Source organism: Ceratosolen solmsi, unplaced genomic scaffold (genome assembly GCF_000503995.2).
Source record: "Ceratosolen solmsi marchali unplaced genomic scaffold, CerSol_1.0 scaffold1, whole genome shotgun sequence".
Classification (NCBI taxonomy): domain Eukaryota; kingdom Metazoa; phylum Arthropoda; class Insecta; order Hymenoptera; family Agaonidae; genus Ceratosolen; species Ceratosolen solmsi.
The window spans coordinates 2,929,771-2,956,021 of record NW_011948415.1 but is presented as its reverse complement, the minus strand read 5'-3'; the positions used below and the strand labels follow the sequence as shown (position 1 = coordinate 2,956,021).

At 31.5% G+C, this 26,251-nt stretch overlaps 1 protein-coding gene across 1 annotated transcript; it reads left to right on the top strand.

Moving 5' to 3' along the window:
• The first annotated feature begins 5,176 nt into the window (after window positions 1-5,176).
• Dscam3 (Down syndrome cell adhesion molecule 3) lies at window positions 5,177-25,562 on the top strand. Its single transcript, XM_011495477.1, has 28 exons — window positions 5,177-5,326; window positions 5,929-6,069; window positions 6,980-7,170; window positions 7,822-8,062; window positions 9,128-9,281; window positions 10,157-10,308; window positions 10,786-11,058; window positions 11,799-11,944; window positions 13,040-13,475; window positions 14,519-14,812; window positions 15,607-15,837; window positions 16,282-16,437; window positions 16,513-16,583; window positions 17,641-17,884; window positions 18,202-18,348; window positions 18,424-18,585; window positions 18,952-19,168; window positions 19,264-19,361; window positions 19,437-19,616; window positions 19,714-19,902; window positions 20,078-20,263; window positions 20,645-21,092; window positions 21,545-21,756; window positions 21,895-22,063; window positions 22,125-22,288; window positions 22,694-22,808; window positions 23,611-23,790; window positions 25,468-25,562. The coding sequence occupies exons 2-26, from the start codon at window positions 5,943-5,945 to the stop codon at window positions 22,801-22,803; spliced, it is 4,998 nt and encodes a 1,665-aa protein (XP_011493779.1). The 5' UTR covers window positions 5,177-5,326; window positions 5,929-5,942; the 3' UTR covers window positions 22,804-22,808; window positions 23,611-23,790; window positions 25,468-25,562.
• The last annotated feature ends 689 nt before the right edge of the window (window positions 25,563-26,251 follow it).

Genomic DNA, 26,251 nt, shown 5'->3' with positions numbered 1-26,251 from the left:
CTTAAATACATAAAACTAAATTATCATGCTAGATTTGAAAATCTACTTTCCATATGATTATGGAAAACGGAAATGTTACTCCTTTATTCAATTAGCCGTATTATCTTCTCCGTAAGTACAAAGTCCCACAATTGGATACATACCCATACATTCAAAGTCCATGAAACTGTTTTCTCTGGTAACTGGCTGTTTACAGAGAAAATAATTGAATGATGCAATATATATTATCAATTGGAGCTGCTGATACTTTACTATATACACACGTATATGCACGCGCAAATACATATACATATATATATATATATATATATATATATATTTATTTTTTTTTTTTATTTTTTTGTTATTTGAAATTGAATAAATTAAAAAAAATGAAAACAAATATTACCGAAGGGTAGGTGGCAGAAAAGTATAGAAGACTCGGAGCTCTCTGATAAGTTCCAACAGTTGGCTTTGATTGGAATCCTTCCGTTATCCTTGTAGTTTCATAAATTGATCTTGATCTCATCTCTATCGGATGTCACTAATACTAAATATCATAAGATTTGCAATCAAGTGGGAGAATATCACGATACAGACCAATACATACAGACCAACCAAGGAGTTTCGTTTGTATTCGTGGGCAATCGAGTAGTAACTTCTAATAAATTTGCGTAATAATTCCATATCATTTTCAACATTATTATCATTCTAGTTGTCGTAAATATTATTCTACTATTTTTAAATGATATAGATTCTATTGTAAAGGATTATTACATTTAATAGGTTCCTTTATGAGTTTTTAAATATAATAGTCATTAAATATGATTAATGTGCTTGGTATTTAATCCTACTTATAAAATGAATTTAATCTAAATTGATAATATATATTTAATAAATATAAATTTAACATATTGCACACACGCACACACACACACACACACACACACACACATTACCTTTTTTACAACATATTTTTCTATAACTTATTTGATACAATTTTAAAAATGTTATTTTACTAATATTTTTATGACGTTAATAAGTTAATACATCAAATAATAATGCATCATTATATTCTGTATTTGTATCAAATTTGAAAATTATCTGATAATTAACATAGAAATAAAAGTATGAAATATGAAATATAATGAAATAATAAGGAATTTCACTTAAAATCTCATTTATCAATTTACATTTTTGCCACATCTGCAATGCAATATTCATTTTATTATACATCGTTTTCTTGCAAAAATATCTATATTCTACAAAGATATGATTCAATCTGATGTTATTTGCTTAGACTAACCATCGATAAATGACAAAAATTAAACAATTTCTTGAGGACCGGATATAAGTGGAAGATGAGATGACCTCAATTGTCTAATAATGAGGTAAAATGTAGTGATAGTTCGGGAAGTTTCCTATTACTATATTTGATGTGTTTATCGATGGCAATTTTCTTTCTTACGAAGTCTGTACATCACTTATTCTACAATATATATACCTCAAGCCTTTATCTGGCTATTAGATTTTTATTTCAAATAAATTTGATATTGTTTATTGTAAATGTATAGTGTATTTGTGTAATAGCTTTTACAGAGGACTTAATTATTTTAATCGTATTTTATTAAACAACAGTGCTCTTTTCGTATCATATAATTAAATAAATTTATTTCCAGCACATAAATTCATACATTCATGTTTCAAACAAATACAAATTCTGTAAATAAAAGGAATAAATATATAAAAAAGAATTTTATTCATATAAATGATTGTGTCCATTATTCAGCTTAGTTCACAATATATAAAATAATGAAAAGTAAATAATTTTTTTTTTTTTTCATATAGAACTAGTGTAAAAATAGTCTATAATGCTTTATAAATACAGAGATAATTAGAGAAGTGTGTATTCTTGTCGCTCGAGGCGTTCATATTTATCCAGTGTTAACTGCTCTTCTTCGTTTGCTCATCACAAAATTATGATTTAACTATAATTGGCAAAAGTAGAAGCTTCTTAAAAAAGAAAAGTTCCTCGTTACAAATAAATAAGGGAATTATCGCGAATTATAAAAATGATACAAGACGAATAAAGATCATTTATAAGATATACAAATTAGAGAAATAAAATGAGAATTGATAAGATAAAAGTAGAAAAAAAAGTTCAAAGAGATTTACGCTTACGTTAAAGATCGAACGTGTATGCACAAATACGAATTAAGAATTACTTTGTAATTCGATGATTGTAGTCCACAGTTTAATTACTAATTGAATTCCAAACTTCACTCGATATACACAGCAACTGTTGGCACGTAAACATACCTACACATAGCTACACACATCCAGATATTGTACCATGGCAATTGCAACCAATTTCTAACCATAGCAACTTCAAGTCGAAGTATATTACAATATAAATCCGATCATACTCTTACGTCGGGACTGTATTTCTGTATTTACTTAATTTTTCGAGACCGATGATGAATGAACATGTTCGAAAGTACAAATATAAGCATTTGAGAAACTAGTACAGAAAGTCGGTTAGCAAATATCGTAAAGCGAAGTTAGTTAGATTAAATATACCGTAAAGGATGCGTAAGTGCATGTACATATAAAAGTGTATAAATAATTAAGTAATGTGAGAGCATAAGCGTCCGTCCTTGATTCACCTCACTCACCACTAGGTGAAAGTTAAGAAGAAAGAAGATTCGGTATATCGTTTTCAATATAAATGAGTTCGACGCGATAAAGCTTACCTTTTAAGAATCCCTCATTACTTAGAATTTCTGCTTAGATCATCTCTTAGAATCCCTTTTGAGTAGGAAAATAATTCTACAATTCAAAGATAATATAAAGAGTAACTTGTAATTTATAAAATTAATAAACAGGTACTAGCAAATAATAATATAATATCTACGAGTTATATGTTACACTTGGCTCTTGCGAATTTCTATAATCGTAATAACTCGATTGAAAAATGTCAACTGTATTAGTTAGATGTCCTTAAGCCCACTGACAAGATTATCATTAACGTAAAACCTATAGAAGATATATATATATATATATATATATGATAAAATTATATCAATTAAATACTCATACAATTGACATTGCAACAACAAAAATACTAAAAAATTTCTAAATTTCTAAATTCGCAAATGTTTGTGAAAAATGATATTTATGTTCCTAAGTAATTCTAAAGTCTATTATAAATATCTATTTGAAGTACGAATACTTTTAATTAGCCCATACTGAATAAACGTATGTTAAAAATAAATTGAATTAAAATGCAATTAGCAAGTTAAAAAGGAAAAAATACTTGTAATATAAGTGCGCTTTTATAAAATTTGAATTTAAATTGAATTAAAAACTTAAATCCACCATCCATATAGTTTGTAATTACTGTGTATTCACACTTCATATACAATATCCGGCGTTCAGTTTAATAAATTATACAAGAAGATACATTGAAATGCGTTGAACTCCTCCTGTAAAGTTTATCCCTAATACGTGAAATTGAAGAGTATTAAAAAGTAATTTTACCTAAATGAGGAAAAAATGTTATTTTCAATTTTATTTCGAAAATAAAGCGATAGATGGATGGCCCATTGCATATTATTGGGACAATGTTAAACATTTCAAATATGTAAAAAATTATATAATTATGATTGATAAAGTATAATAATGCGCTACCTGTACAATATACAATACTAAAAACTTAAAGCTGTGCATGCCATCTCTTCTTCACGAATAATGAAAGATACATGAACGAGTGGAGCTCTCCGCATTCTACTTCTTCAATGGTAAAAAAGTTTTTTTATCCAGGAAAAAACCTTTGGTCGGTAAAAGCTTGAAGAGACTAAGAGCCAAGCTTAGGGTGGCAGCCGTTTAAATCAAATAATCATTATTCAATAACCCATAATTGTTTTTCTTATTTTCGACAACATTATTTTTCATTTTAATTTTCAATTTAAAATTTATATCATTCGATAAGTATGTTTTGTTTATTGATAATATATTATTAAATAACGAGAGCGGCATTAATAAATACGTCACTTATGATACAAACAGTGTAAATATAACATCTAAACCTTTATTGCTTCTTATTGACTTTTTTGATAATATTATTTATCTATGACGATTGTAAGTATAAACGTCAATTATACGTATATTTATTACATAAATTTACACCGTTATAATATAGAAAATGCTTATTCATATAATATGTATAGTCTGTAATTATATTTGAAAAGAATTGTCTTAATAACGAAGGATATAATGTATAATTTAAAGAGACAAATATTTTTATTAATTTTATTATTACTTCTTTAAGTCGTATGAAATGAGTTTAAGCTTATATTGTGATATTTAATGTTAAGCTATGGATTTTTCAGATAATTTTTTGTGAAATTATTTTTATTTCTACGATACTTTAGTTGAAATAGGTAATACAAGGATTATATACAATTTTTAATAGTAGTATTAACCACTTTTTATAAAACTAAATTCTTTCGAGAAGCTCAAGAGCTCTGAACGCAGATCGTTTTAAAAGAAAGCAAGTATATATTTCAATCTCTAGTCTCTTCTTTTCTTGTTGAAATCCCAGTCACTTACTTCTCCACTTAAATTCTCATTCAAAGCTTTCAAATTCGTAAGCTCACATATTTCTTATACAATTTTCATCACCCTATTCATATATTTTACAAAAATACTTTATCTTACACATATCTTGTCATTTTCAGTTATACAATGGTATAACTAAATAGTTTGAAAGTTATGAGATGTTTTATTGACTATACTTACAATACACCATTTTATTATTATTATTATTATTATTATTATTATTATTATTATTATTATTATTATTATCATATATTCATATATTCAGGTAACCATAAGATGTAGTCGATGCAATTCTTTCATGCACAATTATGTAAATAGAAATTTTACTCGTTTATAATAACTGCTAGGCTGGACGTTATAATAAATTTCTAAAACGATTGTGCACGATGTATACAATGATATTGTTAAATTACTGTAAATTTTCAAAAAAAATTTAGTTAACCATGCATAAATATATAAAAATAAGATAATAGAATACATTTACTATATGAAATTTTCTCTAAGTTGCTTAATCCTTCGCAGAAATTAAAAATATAACATCACGACAAGTGATTTAAGAGGTTGTTTATTACGTCAATAGGTGGACGATTCATCGTAACGTCTCAAGGAGATTTACATATCAAATCAGCGAGGCAGGACGATAGTCGTGCAACATATTCCTGCCTAACCAGGCACTCCCTTACCGGTGAGACAAAAAAAAGTGAACCAGCATCTCTAACCGTCACGGGTAAGCGCCTCCACGATGTACTGTTCCGTTCAATTATTTATTTATTTATTTTTTCCTTTTTTTTTTTTTTTCTTTTTTTTTTTTTTTTTTTTTTTTTTTTTTTTTATTACTCTTAAGGCTTTTTTGTCCATTGATTTGGCAAGATATAATTTTAAATTTATATTATTTGGGTAAGGTTTTCTTGACAAAAATGGAACTTTTGTCGAGACTACGGAAATTTAAATCGTCAAAAATATGAAAAGTACAAGTGAAGTAATATTAATTCAACATTTTGAAAGACAAATCATTATTATTAAGATAATTAAGATGTATATTTGGCTCTAATACTTGGAACAAAATTATATTAAGTAAATAATATTGCAATATTTATACTAAACAAAAGTTGAGCCTTATAATATTTATCGATCTTCTTGTGAAACAATCTTTTAGCAATAAATGATGCAGCATTTAAAATTGTAAGAACAAAAGAAAAAACAATTGAATTACAGAGACGCGGTAATTTTAGACAATTAAAAATAGCTTCTGTATCGAACTGCATAATTACATTCTCACTTCTCTGTCACCGGTAGTGCTAAATTTCTTTCTTATTATATTTCCGACAGAGCCGAGTAGCACAATGCCACCTAAGTTAATGCAGCGCTCGCAAATTGCTATTTCCGCAGAAAGGGATTCCGATGTACACCTCACGTGCTCGGCACAGGGTAACCCTCCACCACAATTTACCTGGTATCGTGACGTCAACGGTAAGTGAGTTGCCGATCAACAGCGCGTTCGACCTTTTCGAGTGAAACTTATTATGTTTGTCCTTAATTTAATTACAATTTTCTAGAGATAAGAGAGAAGAAAGGTCTTAAGAGTGGAATTAAAATTTAGTTGTTGATATAGAGTTTTAAATAATTTTTGCGACAGAGGCTGCAAATTTTTTGTTCTTCTTTTTTTTTTGTTTTGTTTTAAATTCTTATTTATTAAATTTTGCACACGGTACGAAATGTCTAACATCGAATACTCATAATCTTGTGTTATAAACAATATTACTGTTTTACGATATAAGAAGTATTCTTCAACATTATGCTCATTACATTAATTTTTAGCATATGGGAAAGTTATTACTCGTGCGTCTAATTTCTCATACGATAGTTATATGCAATAATAATAGCTTAAATAATTGGGGAAGTGATCTAATTATTCTTGCTTCACTATCTAATTAATTACCGGATAGTTAAGAACAAGAGAATAGATAATTTTTAATGAACTACAATTTATATCATAAATGACTATTAAATGGTATTTTAATGCTACTTGAAATAATGTGTAATTGAAGTTAATTTCTAAATATTACGATGCTTAATATGAAGAAGTTTATATATATATATAAATCATACGTTTTCCGCGTCATTTTATCATGCTTTCAATATCTAGTACTTTTCAATTCAGTGTGCCTTCACGCAAAAAACTCGATAATTTATCGACGCGCACATTACTTTAATTTTCCGATCGATCGTATAATTTCAATGCGCCTTTGAAAAATAAAAGCCGCAGTCGACTCCTTCGATCTCTCATCTCATTTCCCCTTGCTCCCAACGTTTCGTCTCATCTCGGCCGTGCAACTCGCGCTCCTTTTTTCTCACCGACTGTAACTGATTTATACGAAAGGGCGCTCAGTGGCGGTGGAGTCCTATGGCAGGATTCAGCTCTGGGGCGACCTCATGCGTATCCGCCGAGTCGACGTTCAAGACGCCGGCAGATACGTCTGCAGTGCACGCAATCAATTTGGAGAGCAACAAGCGGAGACTCATCTGTCTGTTACTTCAAAATTGAACGCTCGTATTCAACCACAACTCCAGGTACAATAGTAGTATATTCTTATGGGAAAAGAGAAGTCGTTATCGGATTTATGCGAGCGTAAAAACTTTTTCTTTTATTATAACGCTCAAGCTCTCAACGATGCTTATAGATGACAGGCTGCTACAGCTATTGTAAACATAGCTTGAAATTATTTTATAATATTGCTCGCAGTGCGCTTATTATTCATTACATGAGCTTATGATACGTTGACTAGGACAAATTAATAACAATCAATAAATGATTTGTTGAAAATGATACCTTTTCATTTTAACGTACAATGATAACGCATTGCCATACAAATATCGATAGATTAATTCATTTCGAAGTTGTGCAGAAATGCTGAATTATAATGTGCTTAACCTATATTTACAATAAAAATTTATCTAATAAATAAAGCCTATAATTATGTGCAAATTAAGAAATATGACTAATAAATTGATACACATATAGATAATACATAGGCACATTTGGCCGTGAACTTATAAAAATTATCTCGTATCATTATAATTAATATTATATTAACTTAGGGGCTGGATTACATAAATCTTTAAGTAAAAGCTCATAGAAGAAAAATCGTCCATACACAGCCGATCCATAAGCGAATAACATGTGAATCAACAGTAAAAGAATCCTTTGCCGTTGACTCCCAGGTTGCAAACTCAGGACAGACAGCGACGATGAACTGCACCGTGGAGGGTTTTCCAATCGAGAGTGTAGAGTGGCTTCACGATGGTCTGCCAGTCCTTATTGCTCAAGATACAAGAGTACGACTCCCAGCGCCTCTCATCCTCGTCATCGGTGGTATTGGCAGACGTGACAAAGGCATGTACCAATGCCTCGTCAGGAGCGACAAAGAAAATGCACAGGCGACATCCGAACTTCGACTCGGCGGTAAGTACTCATTGTCGTGACTAAATTCAGTAGTCTGTGACTGAAAATTCATGGAAAATTGATAGGTCGCGCGACGAAAGCATGCGCGTTAGTGTAGGAATGTATCGATGTGTATTGGTATGTTAGCAGAAGACATTGAGATGCGATACTAAAAGCATAAAAAAAAATATGGAGAATCGAATATTTTACTTTTTCATTTTGAAAAAAAAGACCTACTACGATCGTTAATACAATAGTTAAGTCAATAGTTTTTAAGCCATATTTTCCTTTTTTTGTTAGTTTTTTTTTGATAATGCCATAAGCGTGTGGAAACTAAAAAAAAAAAAAATGATTTTTATGAAACATTCACTGAAATATTCATATCATCTGCTTAGATATTCAAAAGCTTAATTATAATGCTACAATAAAATTATATAAAATCCTTAAGTAAGTAGATAAACAGAAGCTGCGAGTTGATGTATCTTGTCAGATTTAATACTTTTATGTTCAGTCTCGACAGAATATTATTTTCACTTTTACTGAAATTAATTCGAGTAGCGAATTATTGTATTCTCGTATGATAAGGTTAGCGACTGAGGATATCATTATTAGTTTTTTTCATAATATTATTACTACATTAATATACAATTCGTATAATGAATAAAATTTATAACTATATATAAGGTATAAATTTTGCATAAATACGGGAAATTATGAAGACGATGATATAATCATTAACTAAACTCTACGCTCTGAACGATCTGAATATATTCGAGTCTTCTGAATGCCTTTATATCGACTTTTTAGAGCAACTTAATGTGAAAAAATTTTAATTTGTCAGAGAATATTAAAAATAAAAGATAAATATAAATTAATAGATTGTTGAACATTATTTTGTTTTATAAGGAAATATAATCATAAGTAATAAAGACAATGCTGAGCTAGAAAATCTTAATGCCTTTATCGAATTATACAAAAGGTTTATCTATATTAATAGTTTATACGATTGTTTTATATGCCCTCTATTACCATAGGACTTGAGTCATCTCTTCTTTTGTTAAAAATCTTTAATTTTCTTATCACTAGATACGATCCCGGAACTGCAATACACTTTTATCGAGCAAACTTTACGACCAGGACCACCTGTATCCTTGAGGTGTTCCGCGACTGGTTCGCCACCGCCTTCTTTCACGTGGTTACTTGATGGTGATCCATTAAACGAAATAGCTTCCAGTCACAGGTATTACCCTATTTTATAATACGTAAAAGTATAATATCTAATTAATTCGAAATAATTGGACAATAAAATTAGTTGTAAAATTGCGTGTTAATATTTTTACAATATTTATGTTATAAAAGCTTAGAAAAGCTTAAGATAATAGCAAATATTTAAGATTAGAACAAGAAATGAGCCATTGCTATTAGGTAGTAAATATTAATTTTATTCGGGCATAAATTATTATGAAATTATAAAGATATTTTCAATTAATAGGAAATTTTAAACGTAATCGATCAATTTAATTGTCAAATGACTGTACCTTTGATTGTTAAAAAAAAAAAAAAAAAAAAAAAAACAGCAAATGCTTAATGTTAATTTTTGCAGCGATTTTTAGCATTTACCATGACGATATTACAATTTGATTTGTATCTTTCGAAACATAAAACAAAATATGTTTACAGATGAAATTAACAATGGCTAATTGCATTGTTACGAACTACTGATAGTCGCAATAATATTTTTAACGATGCAAATAGATTGTTCGAGGTGGAAATTTTGTTTTTAAAGAAAAAAACCTTGTAAAAAAAATCTTATAAATGAATAAACAAACTTCAACTTTATACTAAATCATATCTACAAATGTATGTATATATATATATATATATATATATATATATATTAATGTACAAAGTGTGCGTATATGCATTATACTTTTTCATTTTCTAATAACATTTTGAAATAACCTATATATTAACCTAATAATAAGAAAGCGAACAAGAGTAAAAACAAAAACAATCATTCTTCTGCATGCGCAACTTTAATGACCTCGGCAAATAATATACCCCTTAAATCACTTTGAAATGTATTTTAAAGGAGAAATTGCATTCTTATTTTAGATATGCCATTGGCCAGTACGTAGATCAGTCAGGAGACGTGATTAGCCATTTAAACATTACCGCGACGACGACGGAGGACGGCGGTCTGTACGCTTGCATTGCTTCGAACACGTTGGCTTCTGTCGAGCATAAAGCAAGGCTCAACATATGGGGTGAGTCCAGGCCGAAAACTATCATACAATCGATGTGGCTAAAGTTATATTCTTGGATAACCAAAAGGTTGAAAATACTAGGAACATAATGTGTCCAATCGCTAAAAATGTCGAGCGAAATTATCAGTGAAAAAAAGTCTTTTAGAATGAAAAGGCGATTGTCAATTTGTTAATTATAAATCAATCGACGAATATTTAATTAATTTAATTTAACATTTGTCTATGCTACATTGTTAATAATACCTTCCATTAATCGAACTTTGAATCTTAGTCTAGAATTAAGCAAACGATAGAGAAATTATTAACATTGACTTGATATGTCTAATTAAATTCCCATATTGCGAATACCAGATGGAAAAAAAAAAATCTTACATCACACCTTACTCACTATTAAACATATCAACGAAAACGTAATTTCTAACTACAATGAAAAGTTGAAAAAAATATTGATTAAGCAACAATATGTAACACCCAAAGGACCTCCATACATACGATTACGGATCGGACCAGTGCGTGCGATCGCTGGACGAGACATCAGCATAGCCTGCCCGTATTCCGGATATCCTATAACTTCCGTTAAATGGTCGCGAGACGGTCCGACTCTACCGCCGTATCCAAGATACAAGGTCGACAACGAGGGCCACCTGACCGTCATGGAAGTCACTCCCAACGATCAGGGCACTTACACTTGTACCGTCCATGCGGGCTCCGGACAAACTGCCAGCAGGGACATCCACGTCGAAGTTCAAAGTAATCACGAATTTATGCCAATTTACTAATTACATCTCAAGCTCCACTAATACAAGCCTTGAGTCTTCTGTTCCTTTCCCCTTTCGTTCCTCCACAATGACGAGCTTCATCTTCATCTTGCATTATTAAGACCAATTATTTGACCAAAAAGAAGAATAATTGAGAGAAAACAAAGAAAAGTTAATTTACTCTACTATTTTACTTTGTATTCTAATTGAATGCCAAAATATCGATATATGTCAAGTAATAAATGTGAAAGGTCATTTTTACTTTGATGGCAACATTAGTATTTCATACATCAGTTCATAGATAATATTCCTCTCGTTATTGAAGGTAAATCATTTTCAGTCGTAAATCAACGATTAACGTACTACGAAACAAAAAAACTTTTATTGAAAACCTATTTTTACATAGATAATAAACACTTTGAAGTTTCTTTTCATTTTTTCACGCCTCATATTACGTTATCGCATCATTGAGTGCTACACCGTTTCTCTCGCATACTTCTTTACTTTTATTACTTGTTTATTCCATTCGATATTCCTTTCAATTACTCAACTGACTCGTATTTCTTATCGTCCATGCTTGTTTTCCTTATTGTAATTCGACCATTTTTATCCTTACCCGTGCTCGTCATTTTCTTCCACTTATTAAGAATGCAATTTATGTAAGAAATTATGTTTAAGTATCGAAGATAATGTTTTAACGTAGAAATTTCATGATTTATTTGTATTTCTCAGCTCCTCCCGTTATAAGTCCGCTCAACTTCCCCCCAAATCTACAAAAAGGCAGTCGAGCTCAGATCACCTGCAGTATCACCTCCGGTGATCTCCCCATTCATTTCTCTTGGCTGAAAGATGGAGAACCTTTACCATCGTCTCTTAACGTAAGTTGCTCTATCCTACTTTATCCATAGTAATAACGTTTCCATTTACCCATCAAATAAATTAAAAACTTATTCTCATTATCGTAACTTAGAAATTAATTTTAAAAATCCGTAATTTTTCATACGAGTATTAATACATGATCTTTTTATACAGAAATTAAGTTTCTAAGTGATCATGATCATCACAATCGATCATTGGTATGAAATGTCCTGTATGGAGGTCTCGACAATTTGTATTTTAGCTTAACGCGCATAATTATCGAGGTCATTGAATTATTACGCGCACTTAGCCAAACATTTTTTTTTTTTTTGATAGATTATTCTCGATTCTTTGTATTGCATTTGAAATTTAACAATTATAGAATATAAATAGTCTTTGTGTGTAGTACAAACGAGACTCTTTATTTCCAGTATATCTTAAATTTTTTTCTAACTTATATTCGATAATCGCGGCTAAATTTGTATAGCTATTTCTTACATAATACCTTCTTCTTCTTCTTCTTCTTCTTCTTCTTCTTCTTTATCTTTCGGGGAGACGAATGCGTCATTTGTGTAAAAATTTTTTTCTCTAACGGTTAAATATTTTGCAACTCAATGTACAACACAAAAATTTGAAATTATCACTATTATATTTTATTATTTCTATTAATACATAAACCGCTTCTTGCTCGTATTGTTATTTTCGATTTTGAAAATATTAGCGTTCATTGGAGACTTACGTTATTCTCTATATAATTCAAATTTACTTCTAAAATCAATGAATAAACTGTTCGTTTGGATTTTAAAATCGAGTACTAGATATGCTTATTATTCTTTTTTTCTTTACATTTTTTCTCACTTCCTAAAAATTCATATTCGATAATCTATGGCAAATATATTAGCAAGTCTACTTTTATATATAAGCTAAGTAGAAAATAATTTGTTTATTACATAAGAGAGCCTAAAATATGATAATAATGATATTCCGAGCTCGATTTCATCACACTGCCCCCCCCCCCATATCCGACAGACACGTGTCAACTGCTACTGAGCCAATTGTCTCGTAAAGTTTAAGAAAGACGTCACAATGCCAAAGAAAATAAATTCTTATTGCAGATCGAGGAGAAGCGCGACGAGTTCTACAGCTTCCTTGTATTTAAAGAAGTCTCGTCGCGACACAGCGGCAATTACACGTGCATCGCGACTAACAAAGCGGCGAAAGTTAACGAGACGACGGAGCTGCTGGTGAAGGTGCCGCCTCAGTGGATATTCGAGCCTCAGAACGTGTCGAGCCTCCTTGGCAACGCTCTCTACGTACATTGCAAAGCCACCGGCTTCCCACCGCCGCAGATCACGTGGTTGCGCGGCCACGCGCGCACCTCCAACGATTTTCAACTGCTTACGGAAATGATGGATGGTCGACTGACGATTTTACCCAACGGCACCTTGTGGACGACCTCGGCCGGGCCTCAGCACGAAGGTCATTACTTGTGCCGGGCGAATAACAGCATTGGCTCAGGACTTAGCAAAGTCATATACGTCTCCGTTAACGGTATGATTTATGAGCTGCGGTCGCAATAATATATATGCCCAGCGATATGATAAATTTATATTTGAGGCTGCGATATCAGTGAAATGAGTCTCATTTCTAATTAATTGTTGCGCTTTCACGAGAAACTTCTTAATACACGTTTGACCTTAATTGAGCGATGAATTAAATCTGGATAATGCTGCACGGTTATCTTTCGGATATACTTTCAACGTTCTAATATCGATGAAACGCAAAGAAGGTAGTCTCATTTTATTAGGAATCCCCTACGCTTAATTCATATAAATGTGAGATTGATGCGATGACGAATTTTAAATAAACTAATGAAATTAAATTACTGTAACGTCCTGATTCGTAATAAATTAAAACAAAGTTATCGAATAATGAAACAACGGGACTTGTCGAACATTTTTCTCTGCTTTGACATTAAATCACTTCCAATATGTAACAAGATTTTATTTCGAGTATATCATCGATTGAAAAGCATCTCAGATCCTTTTCACGTATCATATAAAAATATTTATCAACCAAATATAATATCATTTAATAAATCCTATCTATATATTTATTACATTACATTTTCAAGTTTACAAAGAATTTATTAAAAGAAAAGAGAGAAAGATTTTTATCATTATTATCTTATTAAATATATCTTGTATCTCGGATTAAATATGTATACAATGTTGATTAAAGGCTTATTTTTTTATTAAAGTTTACAATGCTAATGTAAATGGCAATGTAAATATAAATGTAAAAAAAAAAAAAAAAAAACAATCTGAATCCAGAATAGAATCATTTACCTGCAGAATATAAAAATAAAGCAAATTTCAATTTCCGAGGGATTCGCGTTTGAAATTCTGGATTAACCGAAAATATAATGGATGAGAACACATCGATAATATGACAGACAAGATTAGAATAAACTGTAATTCAAAACTTCTAATGAAAAGGATTAATTTGCCTAAATTTGCTTTACGTGCATTTAACGGCTTTAAAAATTTAACGAGAAATTCCTTCCAATCCTGACATTCTCCACGCATTTCCAGAACCTGCGAGGTTTGAATTTCAAAGCAAGAACGTGACGATTCGTCGAGGCGAATCAGTTATACTGGATTGTACTGTGATTGGTGACAACCCCATAAACGTTCAATGGATGCACAATAATAATCGCCTCAATACAAACGTCCATCGGCTCACCATAAGCCAAGTTAAAACTGATAATGGATTGAAATCACAACTGTCTATCGGTTTGAGCGATCGGCAAGATTCGGGAGCTTACAGATGCACCGCGGATAACGATTATGGCCGAAGCGAACATTTCATCTATCTCGCCGTACAAGGTTTGTTAAGCTCGTTTTATGGCTAAGCGCGAACATAATTTTTAACTGCGGTAAATATTTCTAATTAATATACGCGAGATATAAGGGAGTATAAGTAAGTAATGGCGTTGATTGTTCAATCTAAATTTTAATAAATTTTATTAATATTTTCATATTACCAAAATTTATTGCGTTTAAATATTATTAAATTTCTATTGATATAATTTCATGAGTCTGTTGGAAATTCTTTGTAGTAATATTCAAAATCATTGTTACATGTGCATCAGTGGATAACGTTTAATTAAATTTTTCTATTCTATCATCGTTATACTTCGTTTGGTAATTCTACAATTTTATTGCCAAATAATATAATTAAAATGCAAGAATTTAATCAGCTAAATATGTATAATTAGAGTTTTCTATTCTTTGTAATGTATACTAATATTGAAAAAAAATTGTCAAAGTTCACATAAATAAACGATTTGTAGATTCTTCGTGTGGAATTTTTCAAATAATATGCCACGAATCACTAATTTACTCGTATTTTCAGTAAAAACTAAGAAAAAATATAATTATTAAAAATGAAGCTATAATGAAGATTCTTAAAGTAGTATTAAACACTAATCTTTACTTAATTTTATAAACCTACGTATTACAGACGAAATATTATGAATTTTTTATCCATGCCAATAAATATTTCTTTACATTTGTCTACGTAACGTAAAACTCATTTAGCATCATCATTACATAATTTATAAAATTTGAATTTATGTTTATAAACACCCAAGTCGTAAATTCAAATCAAAATTTGATAGAAATGCCAGATCCACCATCAGCTTTGGAAGTGATTGAGATTGGCTCACGATCGATTAAACTTTCGTGGAACAAAGCCTTTGATGGGAATAGTCCAATTCGAGAGTACATTATCCAATATCAACCTGTCTCTCATGGTATTCTAGAAGACGATTGGGAGCTAACAAAAGTACATAATATATCCCATATACCGAATTCCTTCTACGATCTGGGAACAAATCCAACACAAAATAGTAATATGTACTTCATATTTTTGTTATATCTTAAAAATAAGTTGTATCGATTAAGTAATTCATGAGAATATCAATCTTTTCATTAAAAAAAAAAAAAAAATATATATATATATATATATATATATATATATATATACATAAACATTTCTTAAAAAAAATCTTTCCTTCAAAACATAAAATAAATATGTTCATTAAATCAAGTAAAAATTCACTTTACGCAATATTTATTAACTAACAATAAGTAAAAATCTATAAATTACATAAATTGAAGAGATCTATTTTTAATTATAAATTGCTCTCCTTGAATTTCATTGGATTATTTTCCTAACAGTCAATTCTATTATTAAATTTATATTAAATTTTTTCGTAATTACAATAAAATATAGTTTATATAATATTGGTATTGTAAAATATTATAATATAATGTTTTTTCTGTCATTATAGGTATACCTCGTTACGTAGCAACGAATGAAAATCAGGAAATTGCTCTTGTTGGCGGCTTACATCCAGCAGTCACATACAAATTTCGTGTTTTTGCAATTAATTTTATCGACTCGAGTGAGCCAACTAGATTAGCCGTAGCAAAAACTCAAGAAGAAGGTAAACCAAATACGATATACGAGAAAAATTATGAATATACATTATATTAAGTTCGTGTTAACGTATTTACTTTAGCCCCCACAGAACCACCGCAGAATATTAAAGTATCTTCTGCTGGTCCAGGTGAACTAATAATCAGCTGGGAGGTAAAATTTACATACATTTTAATCTTACTATCAGGACTTTTATTTTGAAAAAAATTTCAAAAATTTATCTACTATTAGAAGATTTTAAAATATTTTTATCGTATCAATTTAGTATGACGTATCGTTTGTGTGCAAATATAGATGCTTATATTGTTAAAAATAAAACATGGTATTAGAAATCACTAAATAATAAATAACAGTACATTGAAATGTGCATAACTGCACGTATAGTAATGTCTTTATTAAAGATATTTTGATTAATTTCATAATTATTTTATTGGTAGTACAACTATCAATAATGGCACTCTACTCTTTGCTCTACAAATATAAAAGTCAAATATCTACTGCCATCACTACGTAGCTACAACAACCTTAAACTATGTATATTTATAATATACCGTGTGAAACTATGCCTTGAATTATTTTATATGAGCCTTATCTCGATAGAATAATATGAATTACGAAATATAATGATAGTTATACAATTACCTGAATAGAACTCAAAGATAATTTATATAAGCAAGGAAAGAAAAAAATCGGCATTTTCATTGTAGATGATTATTACAGTATAAGTACTAATCAATAGATCAATGACCTTATGATTTTCCCAAAAAAATATTTCGAACGACGGCCTAAAGATTATATGTAAATAGATTTTTTTTTTTTTTTTTTTTTTATCCAATTTCAATAAATTATTACTACGATATTTTTCATTTAGTAATTTATATTATCTAAAACTATTACTCCTGTAACTATAAAAACTCTAAAGTGCCGAAATTCATTTTACTATGTATTTTTTAAGAAGTTTACAGAAAAACTCGTAATTAAAAATTAATAATAAATAGATTTTTAATATTTACTGAAAACTTAATAATCATGATAATAATAGTAATAACTAATTTCATCGATTATCAACTTGTGATGGCCAATTTTCGTCACTTTGTCGCTTTTATAATTAAGTAAAATATGTCATAGACGACAATAAATTATAACATATAACATATAATAGAACAAAAATATTCATTAAAAAATAATGTTCGTGAAACTCTACACTCAGGCTCCGCCCAAAGAATCTTGCAACGGGGACCTTTTAGGTTATATCGTTACCTGGTCCGAACAATCATCTTCGACTTCGGGTGTTAATCAAAGTAAGAGCCTGAATGTCAATGGATGGGCAACGAATAAAGTTCAGTTAACAGGATTAAGGAACTTTACCAAATACGATATATCTATCAGAGCATTCAATAGTATTGCCAGTGGACCATCTAGCGTTCCTATTACTGGTACAACTCAAGAAGGAGGTAAATTAGCAGAATGTTTATATTTGTGAAAGTGTGAAAATTTATTTAAAAACCTCAATGTCATGTAAAAATAGCATCTCTTTTATCTAATAATAATTTATGAAATAATTGCTCCCTATTGCTTCATACAAGTGTCTTGTTAATTAGTAATTAATTACTAAACAATTAGAAGATGAAAAAAAAATGGATGCCAGCATTAATAATAATTAATATGTTATTCAATCGCACAACAAAATACAGTGTTTTTCCTAATTTCTTCATTTCTTAATAAATGCGTATTATACGAAGCTTTTAAAAAAAATTTTATTACACTTTAGTTCCAAGTGCACCACCATCGAGTGTCGCCTGTTTGTCTTTCACATCTCAAAGCGTAAAAGTCCAATGGAAAACTCCACCTGCTCATCATCACGGCGGAATTATTCGCGGCTACAAAGTTTTTTATAGGCCCGTACCTACCGATAACAGTTCGTTTCCTTAGATTCAGATAATCCAGTTTAATTAACATTGACACTGTAATTTAACAAATAAATCATTTTCAGTGGAAATCTCTACTACGGGGGAAATAAAGAAGACTGCCAGCGACGAAACTTACCTTCACACATTATACAAATATACGAATTATTCTATTCGTGTATTGGCATACACCGAGGCTGGAGACGGCGTTTTAAGTAAATCAATTTATTGCGCCACGAAAGAAGATGGTAATTGGAAATTAATTATCATAGAATAACATGTGGCGTGATTCGAGAGTAAAAAGTAAAAAGGCCAAACTGGAACTTATTAGAGTAAAATGTATATGAAGTGAAAAGATTTTTGAATTCGTTTAAAACATTATAATTGAATTTTTTTTTAATAATTTCCAACGATCCAAGTTATTGCGAAAGTAATTTATGTATTTTTCAAACTTGAATTTCACAAGTAACATTAGTCTAATTGTATAAAACTTTAACAAGGTGAAACAGTTTGTGTGCACGTGCGCGCGTGCGTGTGAATGTGAATGAAAGCATTGAATAAACATTATTTTTTAAGTAATCGAGTTTCTCAGTAGTACGAAATTGTGTTTGCAGTACCGGGTCCTCCTGCTGGTATTAAAGCTTTGGCATTGTCATCGGACTCTATACTAGTTTCATGGCTTCCACCATTACAACCAAACGGTCGAGTTTCCAAATATACCGTTTATTTTAGAGAAGCGGGTTCGAGCAGGCACAATACGTATACAATAAACGAGCCTCCGGTGTCGTCGTCCGATACATTAACCAAAGAATTGCGCGAATTCAATGAACGGTAAGTACAAATTTAAAAACTTTCTGATTATAATGTCTGTAAGTACAGTGTCTTATTTATCGTTTCGCTCAATATAATATCGATTACGTTGTCAGGCAACTTTATGAGTTTTGGGTGACTGCGTCAACGGCGCCCGGAGAAGGGGAATCTACCATTGTGGTCTCTCAAAAGACCGATACGCAAGGTAACGCAGGTAATAAATATCGATTCACGAAAATTTGATAAGACCAAGAGTGAGATGTGAAATAAAACTTGATAGCATTTTTAGCACCGGCCAGAGTTGCGTCGTTTTCTCAAATTCTGAAGAAACCTATAAAATCCTCGGTAACGCTGTCTTGTATAGTTGTTGGTAATCCAACTCCCAGACCACTGTGGACGTACAGAAATAGTCAAGTTACCAAGAGCAAACATCATGAGATAACCTCTGATGGACATTTAAAAATTCACGGTACACTTTGCACGTAATTAATAATTAATGGTCATGGATTGATGCGATAGCAAAAGTTAGATTATCAATGAAAACATGAAAAAATGTTGTTTTATAGCGTTAGAGCAGTCGGTTGCTGGCAACTATACGTGCTCAGTTAGTAATACATATGGAGATGATTCGATAACTTACACGTTAATTGTTGTTATGACACCAAGAGCGCCTACTTTAGAATTACAATATACTACTATCGACAGTATTAAACTTTATTGGAATCACCCGGACAACGGCGGAGCCAACATTCAAGGTTTGATGTTATTGAAACGCTAGCGAAATAAAAAAAAAAAAAAGAAAGTTGTACGACTAAAAATTTCATTGCAAAATTTCATGATATCCGAGCATAAGCAATTTTAATCACCATACATTAATACATGAGAAATCACTTGTTAAATAAAATAATTTTGCTACTTCGATTTGCACAGGTTATGTATTAAGTTATAAGAAAGATAAAGGCGGATGGGAGGAAATTGCCTTATCTCCAGAACATACGGAATTGTCCTTAACTGGACTCAAATGCGGATCATCGTATGTTGCCCACTTAACGGCGCAAAACCGTGTTGGCACTGGAGATCCCAGTCCATTGATAAGCGCTACCACGAAGGGCACAGGTAATTATCACACTTATGTGACGTCGTCCCTCCTGCCCCTTATCAAGCACCATACCATCGCTCTATCTCCATAAACTATAAATATTTTATCTCTGAGCGTGCAATCGCGATTGCTTATCGGTAGGGTTTTCGATGCAGTAGGAATTTACTATATCACACGAGGTTAATTGGAAATGGCAAGTCGAAGCTTATGGCTTATAATATCCGTTAGACGAATATTGTTGGCTATCGAAGCATTATTACGTAGTCGATTTCCGTTTATTTATACTTTATCATTAAAATGGAATGAATGTAGGATAAAAAGTAGCCTAAACCCTTAATAATAGTAGCAGAATGCTTTGCTTGTCCATTATATGTTTTAAGAAATAACGCAAATTTCAGCTCCGCTAATACCGAAAGAGCGAGACACAGTTATTGCCAATGCGACGTCGGTGCGCCTCTACCTATTAAATTGGCCAAACGGTGATTGTCCTATCGACTACTACACCGTAGAGTTTCGTAAAAAGATGGTCACGGAACAATGGAATCTTGTTACCAGTCAGGCAACGGACAACATCATCATCCGAGACCTGAAACCTGCGACCTGGTACAGCCTGAGACTGACAGCGCACAACGACGCCGGATCGACGCAAGCACTCATGGACTTCGCAACAACGACTATTAGTGGCGTAAGCATCGGGCCACCCGACGACCTTATCACGGACGAGAACTCGATAAGGTCGGCTTCAAGCTACAAGGTCATCTACGTTGTTATCCCCCTGATCTGCGCGATCATCCTCATCATATCTGCCGTTGTTCTCGGCTACGTCATGCTCAAGCGTAACGGCAGGTCGGTTATTTGCTCCTCTTATTATCCTAAAGCCCGCTGATTCATAACGCGAAATCGTAAAAAAAAAAAAAATCGTATTTATAATAAAATTTGTTACGATACGAAAAGATTTACGTTGGTTTTGGTATTATTTTCATTCCAGCTAGAATTACATATATTACATTACGATCGTCGATTCTGAGCATTAAATTTTTTTCTGTTACTTTGGATTGACATTTAGTTTAAATTTAAATTCGAATCATTAGTTTCTTTCGTCGTAACATCGAGCTTGTAATTCAAACTATATTCGTGCCTTTGATCATCGTTCTTAAAAAAATTTTCTCTTCGCAAGTTCCAATCGTTCAGCAATATCTTCTACGAAATAAGCATTGAAAAATATTATTAATTATAACATATTACTGAATTAATATGTTCGATAAAAAAAATTTTTTTTTTTTTTTTGTTAAATTCAGAGGTTCTTATTTAGGAGATATCTTACCTGGGCAACAACAAACTGGATTAGGCATAAATGCACAGCATCAAGTGCATCATCATCTATCAAATTGTATGTCCACGGTTCAAATGAAATCAACGGCTGAAAGGGACAACAGGCGAAATCATCAAGTCTATACAAGTTCACCGGTTAAGCAAGATAATCATAAGCCACCTGTAGATCATGGATCTGGTAAGACTTTGCTTTTAAATGGGGAAAGCGGAGGAAAGAGCACGTAGATGTATCCAATTAAATAGCATTTTTATAATTAAATACAATAAATTTTAAATTAATAAGAATTCATGTAAATTAATGCAAAATTATCCATAGAAATGTACGAAATCAGTCCGTACGCAACATTTAGTGTACCCGGAAGAGAAAATCGATCCGTCACAACGGCCACCCTGGACTACACGATGCAATTCAAGACGTTTGGCCATTTAGAGAACGAAGATATCAACACTATCGATTACGAACGCTCGAGCGTGGATTTTGAGAGGTAATGCGTACCGAGGGAACCTAATTGCTAAAATAAAAGAATAAATTCTTATATTATTTAGATCGAAAACACCAAGGTGGCACAAGCAAAGATACTTTCCGAGTATCGCGGAAACGGAGAGTAAGATGAGGAACAATCGTCAAGGATCGGGTAGTGACACGTCAGGTAGTCCTTGCGGAGAGTGCGCCGGGCCTAGTTACAGAGTTCCCGTTAAACCGTGCAGAGGTAATATTTCCAAATCCGTCGCACGCGTTTAACTAACGATATAGAAGAACTGGACTGCTTGAATAATTTGATAACATTTGAGAACGACTATGGCATTGACGAGACTGGCGCTATTATTTATATAAATTTTCAGTAGCGTTTATTAACAATATATTTTCTTTTTGTGAGCCGTAATGATGACGTTGACGATGACGACTAGGATGACGAGGACGAGGACGATGATAATGACGAGGAAGATGACGACGACGACGACGACGACGACGACGACGACGGCGACGATCCTTTTAGTTATATATAAAATACTTTATTGTAGCTTTATTATACAAGCACATAAATATTCGGATACTTAAAGAATCTGTTTACCGATGCGCAATGTTCACTTAAATTTCTCGAAAAATACACTAGATGTGTTTTCGCGTGGTGTGGAGTCAAGCACCGAATCCAACAACGAAGGCTCGCCATCACTGGCAAGGCGTCGCAATCGTCAACCTAGCGGCCGTTCGAGTCGAAGGTAGCCAAGGTTTGTTTGACTTCACATAGCACTCACAGTTCTATAATTGTCTCCGGTTCCTCTTTCGATTTATTTCATTGTTCATCGTTCGCTTCACAAGAATGCTAAGCGTACACGCAAGAGTTCCACTTTATTCCCATTTTTTGTTATCGCTTCCAGTTATTATACGCCTAGTTAATTCGCCTCGAGGTTCATTAATTGTATTATTAAAGAAAAATAATAACAACAACAACAACAACAACAACAACAACAACAACAACAACAACAATTATAATCGGTAATGACTGAGCTGCGATGAGAAATCACAGTGGGATCTCCATTCCCCCCCCCCCACTCCCGGTACATTTATCGACAAATTTGCAATATAAGTCGCGACATATTTCTTAATGCTCGATCAATGTAAACGTTTCCAAGGACCAATTATAATAAGAGCATAGCAATGTCGAAATTAGCTAGCATCTATACAGCTGCTAATTAATGAAAAATGCTTTCGTTATGCTCTAGCTGCTTGAAATTAAAACGATTGCATCGACCGTTATTACGCGCGTACGGGGTTACGTGGAAATTGTTTTAAATTCATGAAAGCAGAATACAGAGTCAAGGATAAAATTCGGATAGCCAACGATATAACAAACTCCAATCGTACATTTGCTTTACCAATGGCATCCAATCCCAATAAATAATCATAACAGCATATTTGCATAATCGCGTTTGCATGATAAAGTAGTTGTCATTAAGTGTGACGAGCCTTACGTACTTATTGAGCAGACTGCTTGCATTGTTTATTTGTTCTTGCACCGGCTACGTGCAGTTCTGTGGAGGACCTGACGCTGCTGCCGCCATGCGGTTTCAGCGATAGCCGCGAACTGATCGAAGGAGATTGCGAGCGAAGTAGCGAAAATCGCGATTGGCAGGGGCAGTCCATCGGTATTCGTCACGGCGGCAGCCTCGGCAGACTACCCATCGAGGCTGTTGAGAGTATGTTTGCTAGGTAATGCTTTACCAATTTTCCCATACCATTTTTCCATAACCCGCTATGGCCTTTAAGCATGGCGAACGTACTGTATACTTGCAGAGCTGACGTTTATTTTAATATTTGTCTATAAATAGTATTTTGAACTTGCTAGACTTTGCAATGACGTTTGTTTAGTCGGTGTTGACACGCTACGTGAATATACTCCGCTGCATTTTTAGCGCGATTTTCTATCTAAGCATTAAGAACTCGGAATACCAGGATTTAACGAAAATTGACAATTATCCGACAATTGTTAATGATGTGCAATTATCAGGCAGAGAGCTTAGGCTAAAAAAAGAATTTGTTTTGACGTGAATGCTTTAGCTTCATTGCTCTCGCTTATTATGTGTTTAAGTATTAAATTATGCTGTGTGATACTTCAAATTGCTCATGCGAAACGAAAACGTGTATATTATTTGAAGAAAAAAATTGAAAGAAAAATTCATGCCAAAGGACATATGAAGAATTATTTAACGTTTCTATTCATTGGGCGCAATAAATTATTCGCATGAATGGTTCAATCGATAGCAATTGCACTTTATAATTCAACAATAAATATACCGTATTTCAAGAAACATGCAATAGAATATATAAATATCCGTATAAGATAATTTCAAATCACTCGTTAAAATCATTCCTTAGAATACGATTCGTTTGTACGTTCAAAACCAATAATTGGTTTGTTTCTTTTTTCTTTTCTTTTTTTTTCTTTTTTTTTTTTTTTTTTGCAATACTTTTTCACTTATTTTTAAGAAAATTTAAACTGGACGATAATTAAAATTTTTAAATATTACCACCTTTTTTTTCAACTTTTTGTCATTAGACGCGAGTTTTAATTTCAAAAACTTTCAACAACAAATTCATTACGAACTTACATAACGAATTATTATTGGAATTTTCGCGTAATATATAATGATAATTTTACTTATCTAATTTGAATATTTCGACAATATGCGACTCAGCATCTCATCAAATAAACTAAGTAATGTTCAAATGATAAAAACATAAATAACTACTAACGAATTATATTATCTAATATATAGATTTTATATTGGCTTTATATATTAAATGTATGTATGTTTTTTTTTTTTTTTTGTGGAACATATTTTTAATATTCATTTTATTTTTCTATTCTTTATTATTTAAGAAAATATTCTACTATTTTCAACATAACATAAAATGTTCGATATTTTGTATAGTGTATATAATAGTATTTTTTTAGTACATAATACAAATCATATAATTTCATTTAAATTTATGGGTTAATTAAATCATATTCATAAAGACTATCTAAATTTTTCATAAAAAGAGGATTTTATCTTAATTTAATTTCATATATATCCGTTCACGTGCAGAATAGATGATTAGCCAAAAGTCGTAATACTTAATTAATTAATTTTAATTTCCACGAATAATAAGCTGAAATGAAAGAATTGTAATAGTCTTTAGAATAATCATTTTATCAAATATCTTATTGACGACAATGGCTGCGGAAACTCAAATGACAATATGAAAAAAAAAAAAAAAAAAATTCATAATCTACAGATATAAAAATATTTCTTAAATTGTTTAACGAATTTGTCAACTATTTTTAACTTATTTACATCTTTTGCTTTAAGATTTTAATCTTAAAAAAGTGTTTTCGTATTACAGTTTCATGGAGAGATTGTAAATTACGACAACATAATCGAGAAGAAGGTGAGCACGGAAGTGAAATTTATTTTAAAAATAATATTTCGTGCGCGCCCTTATCCCCCACTTCGTTACAACTTCACGTTTAAAAAAAAAAAAAAAAAAAAAAAAAAAAAATCGTTATAGGCTAGTATCGCATTGCATTCCAAAGACATACTAATCATGAAACAAAGTAGTAAACCTAATTGTACTTTAAAAAGGTCGGAATTTTAAACGAGTAATCTATCTTTAACGAGGAGAATGAGTCAAACTCTTCAAAGACAATTGGCGCAAGTAACTCGAGCGAAAACAAAAGCTTAGGCACAAAGGCTAGAAAACGAGCTTTTCAACATTCAAAATTATGCGGATCGCGTGCAGCTACGGAATAATAATAATACCGACCAACTATATTACGACCAGAGCTATAATCGTGCGAGACTAAGTAAACTGAGCGGCACTAGTATCATTCTTACAAAAATGTTGCACGTGTCATGGCAGATGTAGTGAGTCTTGTATTTAGAATTCCTTTCGCAATAAAAGAATAAGAAATATCTACAAAAACATTCGGTGAATTTTACTCCTTAGTTATGTGAATATTTGGTAAAATAAAAAAAAAAAATTGACATAAAAGATTTTAGATTCAAGCTTTTTCGTGCATGGAAATATGTATAAATAAACATATCTATATACGAATAAGAGAACTTAGTAGTAAATTTTGAATTCCTTAAACTCCTAATGGTAAATTACAATAAAGTAGCACTTACTT